We start from the raw sequence: 12,522 nt of genomic DNA on the forward strand, positions 1-12,522 counted from the left end.
TTTTAGCTTTTTATTGAACAATTAGGAAGTGACAGAAAAAAGTATTAAGGCCTAGCTTGAAAGAAAGTGGCCAAAGAGTTAAGAAGGCCACTCTATGCAAATTAAATCAAATTTACTGTCAGTACAGCAATTTGTTAAATTAAACAGACTGTTTAAAATTGGACACTGTGTCAGTAGGCACATCATTTGACGTAGGCACATAAAAGTCAGCTAGGTTGCCCAATTTTATAGCTGGACAAGAATCACAAGAAATCATAATTAAAAAAAATGTAACAGTTTTTTTTAATTATTATTACATATTAATATTATAAATATTATTTTTTGCCTCGTTCTTTGTCAGAATTACACTGAACTGCTGGAAAAACCTAAAAGAGCCGCATGCGGTTCAGGACGCGGGACAATAGCTAGTTAAAACTACAAAGGAGGCAGTATTTCAAAAGTCCTTTCAGTGGAGAAAGGACAATCCGGTTGTTCAGTGATGACGCGACGAATCCTACTTCCGGGTCTAAAGTAGTCTGCATTTAATATGGCTTTTGTGTTGTTAACATGTTTAATGTTATGTATTTTCTTCTATTTAATCTCAAAAAGCTCCTAAAACAGTCAGTGATCACTGCTGACCTCCCTCGGCTTTTATTACGCTAATCATTTATTTAAGCTCAGTTTTTAAAACCTTAGGATGTAACTACAGCCCAGCCCATGCAGCAGTATATGAATGACTAACCTCGTATTGTGGATGGATTATCTCAGTTGTTCTCCTGGCTGAAGTTTGGTCCTTTTACAGCATCCTGCCATGCGATTACATTTGTTCCTGACCACCGAGAACACTCACGTTAACTTTTATCGAGTGGGAAAAAAAGTTAGCTTGTTTATATTATGCTAACATAGCTGTGTCGCTAGCGGTCACGTAGCACATCATTATATACCAGCTAGCCAAACTTCAGTAACCCTACAAACGTCACTGCTATTTAGTTTTCTGTCTTCATTTATGCTGGAAGTGATAACAGAGCTGTACGTTTGAATTTGTTTCCAAAACCCCGCAGTCAGGACATGCTATATCTTTCAGGAGAAAGGGACAATAACTCCCGAGAAACACCGAAGAAGAATCGGTTGCCTGACAGCGAAACAGCCAATCACAGCCAAGGAAAGACAGCCGTCTAGCACCGCGGCATCCACTGCACATCTCTCTGAAAGAAAATGGCTGACATGGTGTGTGGTTGTGACATCTTTCGGCTCGAGTTACATTTTTAAGATGAACCGTGTTTGTACGTGCACTGTTGCATTTAGCTGGTAAACTAAAAAAAATGTTTAAGAAGGCGAAAAGAGCTAACTTTAGACGTCGGAATGAGTCCGACGAGGATGAGCAGGAGGAGAGTCAGCAGCCGCAGCTGGCGCCGACAATGTTTGGGCCTACCGAAATCCCATTTATGGAGACTTCCAACAGCAACGCTACCGGAGTGCTCAGCACTACAGAGAGCTGTCATAGTAACGGCCTTCAGGCTAACAGCGTTAGAGCCGTCAAGAAGGAAAAGAAGGTCAAAGATACGACTGCCGTGCCAGGACCCACGAAGGCCAGTTTGCTGAGCTTCGTCGATGAAGAAGGTAACTTTGGTAGCCAAACCGATGCTAAGCTAGCTAGCTTGTTCACATTAGCCGGAGAAAGCGTGGCAGTTTTAAGTATGATCGTTATCAAACAGTTTCTGCATATTCTGCGCAAACTACACTTCCTACCCCAGGCACTGTAGAGGGAAGAAAGTTATTGACCACCAAGCTAACATGCACGTTGTGCATGGTTAATTGGACTCATTATTAACTTTGTGCTACGACTTGTTTGTAAACAGACGGCTCAGAGGTGTTCCGAGTGAAGAAATCCAATCACAGCAAAAAGATTCTGAAACAACTCAAGAAAGAATACAAGGAGGACTTGGAGAGGTCTGGATCTACCAAACAGGATGTCAAATCAGGTGTGTTAGCCTACTGTCAATGCCATGCGTTATGTGCTGTCATGTGAACCATGAAATATTATATTTACTACTTATCTATATATTAGCGCCCAACTATGAAATAAGGTGAAGCCTAATTAAGCAGTAGAACTATAATTTTTTTTTAACTGTGACATTAAATTACGTTAGCAAATACTTCCAATGTTTCAGCCAATTAATTGTCAGAGGCCCCCCACCTTCTTTAACCATAGTAGTTGTGTTGTCAGCCACATCTGACAGTCACAACTATGCCATAAATGATTTCACTCGACTTGATGCATCTTTCACTGCATTCCTGTTTTTTGTTTTTTCTAGATGCTCCAGCTCAGCCTGCAGTTAAAGAAGAAGTTATTAGCAGAGCAAGTAGTGAACAGGGAGAGGAAGAAATGGAGGTGGAGAGTGCTGATGAACAGGAGGAGGATGCAAGGAGTCAAAGTGGTCAGACAAACAGTCAAGTGTCCAGAAGCAACAGCACAGGAGCAACATTCAACACACTTTCCACACTTGGCAGCTTGAGACCAGGTATATACGACACACACTTCCACCACAGTACCTATCTGAAAGGACTGTCATCACAGGAGCACATTCATGACAGTTTATTGGCATTGTAATAGCTGTGGAGTTTTTCTGTGTGTTATGTAACAAGGAATATCAGTGTCTTTGGTTTTGATATCTTGAGAACAGGTGCAGCGTTTTACATCTACCACTCTGCTGTGTTAGTTTAACTGCATTAGTGCTATGCCCCAAACACACAAGCTGTATTGTTTGTTGTTTGCACAGCATCACAAGAAGTTAGATGAAGACTTTTCTGACTTTATTCCAGGGGAGATTCCTGATGCAGCATTTATCCATGCTGCCAGAAAACGCCGGCAGCTTGCTAGAGAGCTGGGAGGTGATGCTCCTCTGGTTGAAACAGAGGCGCCCAAGAAACGTCTGGTACGAGAAGACCAAGATGCCAGCGATGACGAAGATGAGGAAGAGAAAAGGATCCGCTTCAGCGGCGTCAGGAACAAAAGCCAGAGACAAAAGATAGCCGAGGAGATTGGTACTCTATTCAGCTTCCCTGCTTGCTGTCTACTGACTACTATTCTGAATCAGATTTGTTTGTTTTTTTAACTTTATTAAAAATGGATGTGTCTTTCATATGTGTACAGGTATTGAGGGTAGTGATGATGAAGCACTGGATACCGGACAGGATGAGGAGGTGAGCCGCTGGGAGCAGGAGCAAATTAGGAAAGGGATCAGCATACCCCAGGTAAGATGTACTGAATCTCTGGATAGAGAGATATAATAAAAATATTCTCCTATCAGGTGTGACTGTTGACAGTGAATGATGTTTGTGTTTTTACTTACTGTTTGATTCTGTGCTGCCATTGTATTGTTTACTAAAAAACTGGGGCTTTCCCTTAATCAGAGTTTTTCTGTTTTTCAATTAAGTGGAGAAATTTAAATATTTGTTCTTCCATATGAATATATTGGAACAATGTCTTTAGATGGTGTGTAAGAGCATCTCAATCTTTGTGAAGCTTGAGCGTATTTAGGTAATTTGGTAGTGACCTTTAGCTTGCACTGGAGCATTTTGGACGAGTGTGAAGCGGCTGGAAGGAGAATCGGGAACTCCAAGCCTGAGACCACGGTTCTCAATCGGAAAAGGATGGAGTGATAACTCCAGGTCAGGGACGAGGTCTTGTTCACGAGTAAGCAGAGAGTGGAGGGAGAGATCGATAGATGAATTGGAGCGGCATCCACAGTGATGCAGATGCTGCACCAATCTTTTGTAGTCATGAAGCTGTCTATTTACTAATCAGTATCTGCCTAGCCTCACTTGTTAGTCATAGATAGAAGCAGAATGGGTTCCCAGGTGGCTGAAGATTGGTCGTTCGAAAGGGACTCGGAGTAGAGCTGCTGCTCTTTTACAAATATAAAGGAGTAAGTTAGGGGGTTCAGGCATCTGACTAGGGTACCACCTTCTACGTGGGCGATCGTGGCTCAAGAGTTGGGAGTTTGCCTTGCAATCGGAAGGTTGCCGGTTCGAGCCCCGGCTTGGACAGTCTCGGTCGTTGTGTCCTTGGGCAAGACACTTCACCCGTTGCCTACTGGTGGTGGTCAGAGGGCCCGGTGGCGCCAGTGTCCGGCAGCCTCGCCTCTGTCAGTGCGCCCCAGGGTGGCTGTGGCTACAATGTAGCTTGCCATCACCAGTGTGTGAATGTGTGTGTGAATGGGTGGATGACTGGATATGTAAAGCGCTTTGGGGTCCTTAGGCACTAGTAAAGCGCTATATAAATACAGGCCATTTACCATTTCTACGTGAGGTATTCTGGGCATGTCTTACTGGGAGGAAGCCCAGGGGCAGACCCAGAACATGGGTGATTTAGTCCAACTGGATGAGTTGGATAAGGTGGCCAGGGTAAGGGATTTCAGGGCATTGGTACTCAGACTGCCACCACCCTTTGTTTTCACTTTGGTATTGTGAAGTAAAATATAGTGTTTCACAACATTTATTATACCTGCATAATGGATGTGAATTTGTTACTCACAATGTTTAGTGGACACACACTTTGGTCAAATGGAATGCAATTGTGTTGGTGATTTCAGTGCATCTTTGTGAGCTGGAAGCAGCTTGAATAAGTTGTGTTGCTTTGCGAGGCAGACACACCTTTACAGAACTCTTTGCATATGATTTCTTCTTGGTTAACGTCACTCAAGTCACTTTGAATCGAGTGACGCATTTCCGAACGATGCGTAATGATCGGGCACAAGCTCTTCACTGTGTCTGACTTTTGCTGTACATCAGTCTTTTAAAGTTGTTCCTCATCCAAGCTAGTATAGGAAACTACATGGTGCAGGGAGCAGCTGTGTTAAGCATATGCAATGTTTAGGAAAGGCTTGATTTGCCTTTGCATTTTATAGTGCAGCATGCATTTTCAATATCGCTTGATCATGTTTAATTAATTGTGGGAAGCCAAAATCATGATTGAAATTAAAATTTGATCCATTGTGCCACCCTAATATATTGAATAGTTTATGGGGTTGAAAATTTGTGCTTTAATCGTTAGTTGGAGCAATGCTGTTATTTTTAGTAGCTGAAGTGTTTTGTGTTTTGTGTGTTCCTAATGAATAGGTCCAAAGCAGTCAGCCAGAAGACAGCACAGTCTACTACCAGAACAGCTATGAGAGCCAGCCGTATGGCTCTTCCTACAGCATGCCTTACACCTACAGTACAGTGGCTCCACAGACTGCCAAACAGACTGGACAAGCTGACAATGGTTCCGTTCACTATGGGGCCTCTCTTAATGATCTAATCCCGGTATCCATTGATCTGGTAAAGAAACGCCTGCAGGATAGGTAGGTCCAGTAGAAAACTGCACCAACGTCTGTTTTCAGTCCTCAGCTCGGCTGCTGCCATCTCTGTTTGCTGTGGTCCTGATGACCGAGACACACAGTCCACAGATCTAAGGACCAGAGAGGCAAAAATGTTGCCTCTCTAGTTGCTGTTTATTATTGTTGGTGTACTTCAAACTTTTCTATCTGCAGAGCTTGTAATTAAGATTGCACTAGCTTTACAACCATCTAACTCATTCTGTCCTTGTATGTCATGTGTCTACAGGCTCAGCCAAATGCATGCAGGCCACAATGGAAATGTCGACCGCTACAAACAGATCAATGAAGACCTTGCTGCTTCTGAGCGTACCATACAGCAGCTGGAGGACTCATCCAATGACAATGCAGAGCAATATAAGTTCTTGCAAGAGATGCGAGGGTATGTTGGAGACTTGCTTGAGTGTTTCAGTGAAAAGGTAAGGGAGAATTCGCCTGCAGTCTCATTAGCTGTATGCTGTTTTGTGTCTGTGTTATCTCCACGTAATGTGGATTTCCAAGGGGTACAGTCTATCGAAATGCTGTCTTTTGAGGATTAATTGTAATTATATTTATTTTTTTTAACTGTTGAATAATTACGGCTAGTTAACAGTGCTAACAAGCAAATGTGACAGTACATATATGTTGCTTGAAGCACACTTTAGGTATTTCTCAGTTTCTTCAAAACTGCTCTCATTAATTAAAAATATATTTATGAATATATAAATATACCTGTTCAGGTTGTTTAACATTATCAGCTGTTTAAACAGAAATAATATATACTAGTTTTTGTTCATATAATACGATACTAGATTTATGAAAGATGGATTCGAGCTGCAAAAGAAATTATTACAGTAGATTAGACAAGTATGTATTAAAATATTTTCACAACGAGTCCAGATAGCTACTTCTGAATGCATGTCTTCACAGAATAATTTAGTTTTGGTCTTACAGCAACTATATGGAATGATGGAAGAACTGGCCTTCCCACCACCATTATGTTTCCTCAACTAATCTGTGCTCCAAATGGGCCACTAACCTTCCATTGTCAGCATGAATTAATGTGGAGTGCTTTCATACAGTATATACATGTCTGGATCATGATATTGTTTATGTTGGGTAGAAATGATGAACTTCACTATATTTTCTATACAAATAATCTAAGTTGACCCTTAACTTTGTCACTTTTCAGTGTTTAAACTAACTAAGTCCACTAAGTTCAGGCTTTACTTCAGAGAGCCTCCCCCAGAATAGCACATTTTCACCCAACACCAGCAATATTTTGGTTCCAGTATTATACTGTCCATCCCACTTCTTTTATCCCTTCAGCAAGACATCCCTGTGACTCGGAGTCCCACTTTTGCTGGGTCAGAGGTCACAGAAGGCATCATATTTTTCAGGTGCCTGCTGTCCTGGAGCTGGAGGCTGCCATGCACCAGTTACTAAGGCAACGGGCCACGCGACTTGTCCAGAGACGACAGGATGATATTAAAGATGAATCGTCGGAGTTTGCAAGCCTTTCAAGTCAGTCCATCTTGAAGGTTTTTATGATTTATTTGAACGGCCTCATTAGCTCTCTGTATGTGCGTGTTATGTCTGCGTGTGTCTGCGGTTCACGCTGTTGTATCGCATCACATTTCTCTCACAAATACGATTAAAGCTAAGTGATGTGTGTTGTCGAGTGGATGAGCATGTACGTTTATGGAAAAAGCTTTGTTGAGGGAGCTGTTTCGGCTGTCCTTTAATGGCCGAATCTGAAAGTCAGCTGGGTGTTTGTAACTCAGCTCAAGTAAAGATGACTGTGTAAAGATGGCATTTAAAAAAACAAATTAAGTGATATGTCATCTGTCACGTTGACTGTGCCATAAGTGAAGTTCCAGCCTGGTAAGTAATTGACACCAAAAAGTGATTGATAAAAACATTGTTTGGATTTAATATGTTTTGTTGCCAGTGGTGCCCAGTAGATAGGAAGGCTAGGGCAATATCTTCACCTGCTTGATAAATTTCAAACAGATTTTGATCTGATCGTCTAATTTATTTTTAAGCCTTTAATTATACTTTCTTATTTGAGTACCCATGTTTTAGTTTGGAATTAGTCATCAGAATAAGAATGAGGCTATGGGTTGGCTTAGCTTCTCATTACTGGCTCTAACATTACTCCTGTCTCTTGCAGATAAAGCTGTCATGGCTCCTAATCTAGACTCATTTGGCCGAGATCGCGCAGCATACCAAGAGCACAGTCGTCAGAGGAGGATAGCTGAAAGAGAAGCACGAAGGTACCAACTTGTTCTCACATTCCTCTCCCTGTGGAAATGCTGTATTGTGCTGTACTTTTGGCCACAAATGCGAAGCCAATTACAGTTACACAGAAACGAATAATGTGAATCCAGCTATAGATTTGTAAAAAAAAAAAAGGTTTTCTGTGCATCAGATTTTAAGTCTTGACCATGAGAGTGTCACCTTAGTGCCAAGTTGGTAAAAGGCAATTTCTGCTCATGTTTTTAATTTGGCTTCCTTTGTATTCGTGGATGAATACAGGACACGTCGACGACAAGCCAGAGAGCAGAATGGAAAGAGGGCAGAACATAAAGAAGGCTTATCATCTGATGACGAGGAGACTTCTACTGACATCACCAGCTTCAACATGGAGAGAGGTATGTTCCTGTATTTAAAAATAAATAAATAAAAAATACATTAAAAAGTAAATGTATATTGTATGCAGTGTTCAACAATGTTAACTAAAAAAAAAAAAAAGAAATCTGTCAAAATCTTGTTTAAATTTAACAAACTGAATTCAATGAATTTCTCTGAAATAAGTCAAATTATTTGAATATAACATTCAACAAGAAAACAAATGGTTTTCTGTTTAGGAATATAAGTTTAAAAAAAACTGCACCAAAGATGTGCGTTAATATTTTTCCTGCCTTTTTTAGTAAACAAAGAGTAAATTTGAAAATGAATGAAAAATAGTAGTTATATTTTTGCATTGAAAGTATCGTTTTGATTAAAGAGCCTGTGCACACTGGTTACAGAAACCTAAAAATGATTTAGGTAATTATCAATACTGTTAATTTAGGGCAGCTGTGGCATTTACCTTACATTGGTTGTTAGTCTAATAAATGTATTACGTACCATACATATGAGATTCAACTGATATTGAAAATAATTTTTTAAAATCTGACGTGATCTCTTTGTGCTACCCAGATCGTATAATAAGGGAAAGTAAGAAGGTATTTGAGGATGTTGTGGAGGACTTTCATTCTCTCGACTACATCAAATCCCACTTTGAAGTGTGGAGGAAGGAGTATGCCAACACCTACAGAGATGCTTACATAGGCCTCTGTCTGCCCAAGCTCTTTAACCCCTTAGTCCGTCTGCAGCTGATTACATGGAACCCTCTCGAGGTAGGGCATGGGTGTATTATCAGTGTAACCAGTTCCTTTTTGAAAGGAAATTGGATGAGGAATGGTGATGGAATCTTTTTTTTCTCTATTCACTGTGCAGGCGCAGTGTGCAAACTTTGAGTACATGCTCTGGTTTGAGTCGCTGCTGTTTTACGGCTTTGAAGAGAACAGCACGTTGCAAAAAGGAGATGGCGACATCGGCTTGCTGCCTGCTATAGTGGAGAAGGTCATCCTCTCCAAACTGTCAGGTTCGAGGCATAGCATGCTCAGAGATGTCCTTGGCTTGCAAGCCTGTAGAAAATTACTCCTACTATATGCATTTCTCTCTACTTTGTGCATGTGGCAGTGTTGGCAGAGCAGGTGTGGGACCCACTTTCCAGCAGTCAAACAACCAGGTTTGTGAGCTTCATTCACAGACTGCTAAAAGGCTATCCCACTGTGCTGCACGGGGACAACCGATACACACAGGTACTCCCCACCCTCATCATCTTTTTCCTCAAAATACATTGGCTGTTAGATTACCTGATATTTTTAGAAGAACTGCTGTCATTACCTTGATTCCCCCCCCTTCTTTTAGGAGCTATTGAAAACAATTGTCTTACGGACCAGGAGGACTCTGGATGAAGATGTCTTTCTTCCACTGTACCCCAAGAAGTATGTTCTTATTAATAACAATATTAACATTTTGATTCCACTTAGTATTTTTTCTATATTTACAATAAGCACTTAAAGCTGCTTAAAGCAATCTCTCTTGCTTTTATTCAGCATCCTGGAGAACAAGAACAGTGGTCCCTACTTATTCTATCAGAGGCAGTTCTGGTCCTGTGTGAAGGTATGTGTGCAAATGTGTGTTCTTTTTGTTTGTGTGTGTGTGTGTGTGTGTGTGTGTGTGTGTGTGTGTGTGTGTGTGTGTGTGTGTGTGTGTGTGTGTGTGTGTGTGTGTGTGTGTGTGTGTGTGTCTTTAAATTACTTCCTCCAGTCAGTTGCTGAACTGATAGCATCACATGAATAGCTTGCCTGATTGTTGGAGATCACACAATGAGATCTGTATAATTTGAAAAGCAGCTGCAGCGGGCTGATAATCAAAGTATCTTCACACTGATATTATGTACTTTTGTGTTGCTGCCTTTGAGTCCAGTCTAACTCTTGTCTCCTTCATGCTTAGCTGCTGGGCAACATCCTGCAGTGGGACGGTATCTTATCCATGTCCTCTCTGAAAGACTTGGCCTTGGACAGCACTCTCAACCGATATATCCTCTCTGCACTGCAGACCACAGATACATGGGAGGAAAATATTCAGAAGTGCCAAAAGGTAGATAAAATGTAATCACTTAGTAGGGGTGGATTTCATTCAATAGATAAATCAGATTAAACTGAGCATTGCAGATTTCTTTTACTTAACAAAATATCCTTCCATCCATCATGAACGGATATTATGTGTGAGAACATTGTACCGATATCACTACGTCTGTGTAGGTTCTCAGTCATCACTACTTCACTTGTTTTTGAGAAAAACTGAATTTAGAACTTTTCTCTGACCGTGGTTTTACTTGTCATATATAGTTTTAAACTGATAACTGCGCTTTCAGTTGATTTGTTTTAAAAGTGCTGTAAACCTTGATATTCCAAAGCAGATGAGAAGATTTCACATTTGGTAATATAAGAATTAGTGACACAAATTTTTGGTCCTACCTATTAAATTTTGTTTAAAATGATATATTTTACAAACTGTAAAAATTACTGCTCACAAACTGTAAGGCAGTAATTTTAGTTTGCTCATGTGACAAACTGTGATCGATACATCATTTTTTTCCCCACCTTGCATACTCGTTATTTACAACCATGTAAAATACAATAAGATTTGTTGGCTGAGATCATTGTGGTAAAGAGTGAGCATGCACAGACAAAATATTTTGAAGGAGGGGTCTGTTGTACCTGTTTATGACTACATGGTCAGTTGCTATTTTTAAGTCGCATGATTATTAAAAACTGGCCCTTCTGCTGGGGTGTTAGATGTTAGTTGGTTATCTTTTTACCATTAGTGGCTCGCTGAACATGATAACACAAAGCTATTGTTTAATTCGTTCTCGTGTGCTTCTCAGGTGGTGGAGTGCTTGCCATCGCACTGGTTTTCTGGATTGAAGGGCCAGCAGACGTTGCCTCAGTTGGAGCCATTCTGTCGCTACCTCACCCACCTGGCCAACTCAATCCACCGCAGCGCACTGGTCGGGTCTGATATTGAGCGGCGCACTTCAAAGTAAGGACCTCTACACGGCTTTGTATATACAACTTGGCGCCTTGAATTTACTAATAGCTATATCTGCAAGAATGGTATTGAATGTGCTTTAGGAACAATTGCATTGTCGGTGTTGTTTTATCATATTAACTCTTCCTTTTTCACAATGAGTGCTTTTAAGCTGTGTTGTAATGAGTATTTTTTGTAGTGCTCATAGTGCATGTCATGTCATGTCTTACAACAGGGAGCAGGTCAAAGATGTTGTGAAGATGTTGGGCCAAATGAATGCCCTGGACCACATCATAGCTGTGGCAGCAGAGCATGGGATTAAAGACATCAAACCACTTTTAGAAGTCAAATCATAGAGGAGAAGCAACTTTTCATCCGGATTACAGATCACTAAATGGGATTCCCAGAGAAGGGATGTGTCACCCAGCTTAATAACTCAACAACTGAGACCATGACTGAAAAAAAGATCTTGTAAATATTGTATATATTGTATTGTATAGAAAGGTGTGTTTATACTGATGCTGAAATTAGGCCTTGTATTGTCAGCTCAAAGAGACTGTTCACTGCTGGCAATATTTTAAATGTGTAGAAGTTCTTGACATGGATTATTTTTTGAGACTGATTCCTGAATGAACACTATTCACTCCAACTCTGTACAGCAGACTCATCTTTGCCATACGAGCTAAAAGGTCAGATGCACGCAGGCAAAGAATGGTATCCAACTTTTGTTTCCTAACAGTCCAGATGTGATCTTTCTGTGATCCCTGCTTCATCCTGTTAGTATTCCTCACACCTCTCTGTTTAAATGCTCTTTAAGAATCTGAGGGCTTTGTTTTCAGCTTTGCAAGAATTCTGTTTTAGCCGTTTATTTGCCTGTAAATAAAATGAACATTTGAATGATTCTGTCTTGCTGCCATTAAGCAACAACTGTCCCTCACGATGTCGTGTTTTATGTAAGTATTATGATCATAAAAGAACAATCCAAACTTACACCCAGTGTTCTTCACCGTAGGGTTTTTAAAACTACAATATCTCTTTAAACTTGGGGGAAATGGGTATCACTGATTTATTTAAAATGATAACATGGAAAACGTTTTCAAAAAATTGCAAACCGCCAGTTTCTACACTCTTGGCAACTCTGTTTATGTAAAATGATACTTTGTTACTGACTTCAGCCAGCTGCCACATGTGGGATTTGGTGTCATCCAGTGCGATTTCAGCCAGGAGGCGATTGCGCAATAGTAAAGAGCGGGTGGGACAAGCTGTTTTTGCCTTTCTATCCCCTCCTCTAGCTCAACTACCTAGACATAGCCACTCAAGACCTAAATATATCTTTTCTACATTTAAAGACGAGACTTTCCTGACCAGCGTCGTGTGAGACGAGAGTTTGGGGGTTCTACAGCTTCCTCTTCTCGGGCCTCCCAGGGAAACTGTAAATACCTCTCCTCCTTATGCCCGTTAAGGTAAAGTACTGCTTACAATAGCTACGTAGCGACTGCATGAAAGTGATCGGGCACTTAACACTACTGTATAGCAG

At 40.8% G+C, this 12,522-nt stretch overlaps 2 protein-coding genes across 3 annotated transcripts in view; both read left to right on the forward strand.

Annotated features, from left to right (window-relative positions):
• The first annotated feature begins 1,123 nt into the window (after positions 1–1,123).
• paxbp1 (PAX3 and PAX7 binding protein 1) lies at positions 1,124–11,885 on the forward strand. The gene is made up of 18 exons (XM_026181144.1): positions 1,124–1,599; positions 1,839–1,961; positions 2,295–2,501; positions 2,803–3,024; positions 3,134–3,234; positions 5,101–5,324; positions 5,587–5,776; positions 6,737–6,860; positions 7,510–7,612; positions 7,875–7,990; positions 8,541–8,740; positions 8,841–8,988; positions 9,087–9,208; positions 9,318–9,394; positions 9,506–9,572; positions 9,906–10,052; positions 10,843–10,997; positions 11,221–11,885. The coding sequence occupies exons 1-18, from the start codon at positions 1,302–1,304 to the stop codon at positions 11,339–11,341; spliced, it is 2,745 nt and encodes a 914-aa protein (XP_026036929.1). The 5' UTR covers positions 1,124–1,301; the 3' UTR covers positions 11,342–11,885.
• Positions 11,886–11,986: 101 nt separating this feature from the next.
• Positions 11,987–12,522, forward strand: part of slc7a1a (solute carrier family 7 member 1a) — a 30,656-nt gene continuing 30,120 nt past the window's right edge. For both annotated transcript variants that reach the window (XM_026181145.1, XM_026181148.1), the window contains exon 1: positions 11,987–12,448. The gene's annotated coding sequence lies outside the window, so the exon portion shown is untranslated. The remainder of the gene's footprint in view (positions 12,449–12,522) is intronic.

This window comes from Astatotilapia calliptera, chromosome 10, assembly GCF_900246225.1.
Source record: "Astatotilapia calliptera chromosome 10, fAstCal1.2, whole genome shotgun sequence".
NCBI lineage: Eukaryota > Metazoa > Chordata > Actinopteri > Cichliformes > Cichlidae > Astatotilapia > Astatotilapia calliptera.

Bases quoted from the DNA above. Each gene is read 5' to 3' on its own strand.
- paxbp1 (XM_026181144.1), top strand. From the start codon at position 1,302: ATGTTTAAGAAGGCGAAAAGAGCTAACTTTAGACGTCGGAATGAGTCC. The intron at 3,025-3,133 runs GTACTCTATTCA...ATATGTGTACAG, and splicing joins AAAGATAGCCGAGGAGATTG to GTATTGAGGGTAGTGATGAT. The intron at 9,209-9,317 runs GTACTCCCCACC...CCCTTCTTTTAG, and splicing joins GGGACAACCGATACACACAG to GAGCTATTGAAAACAATTGT.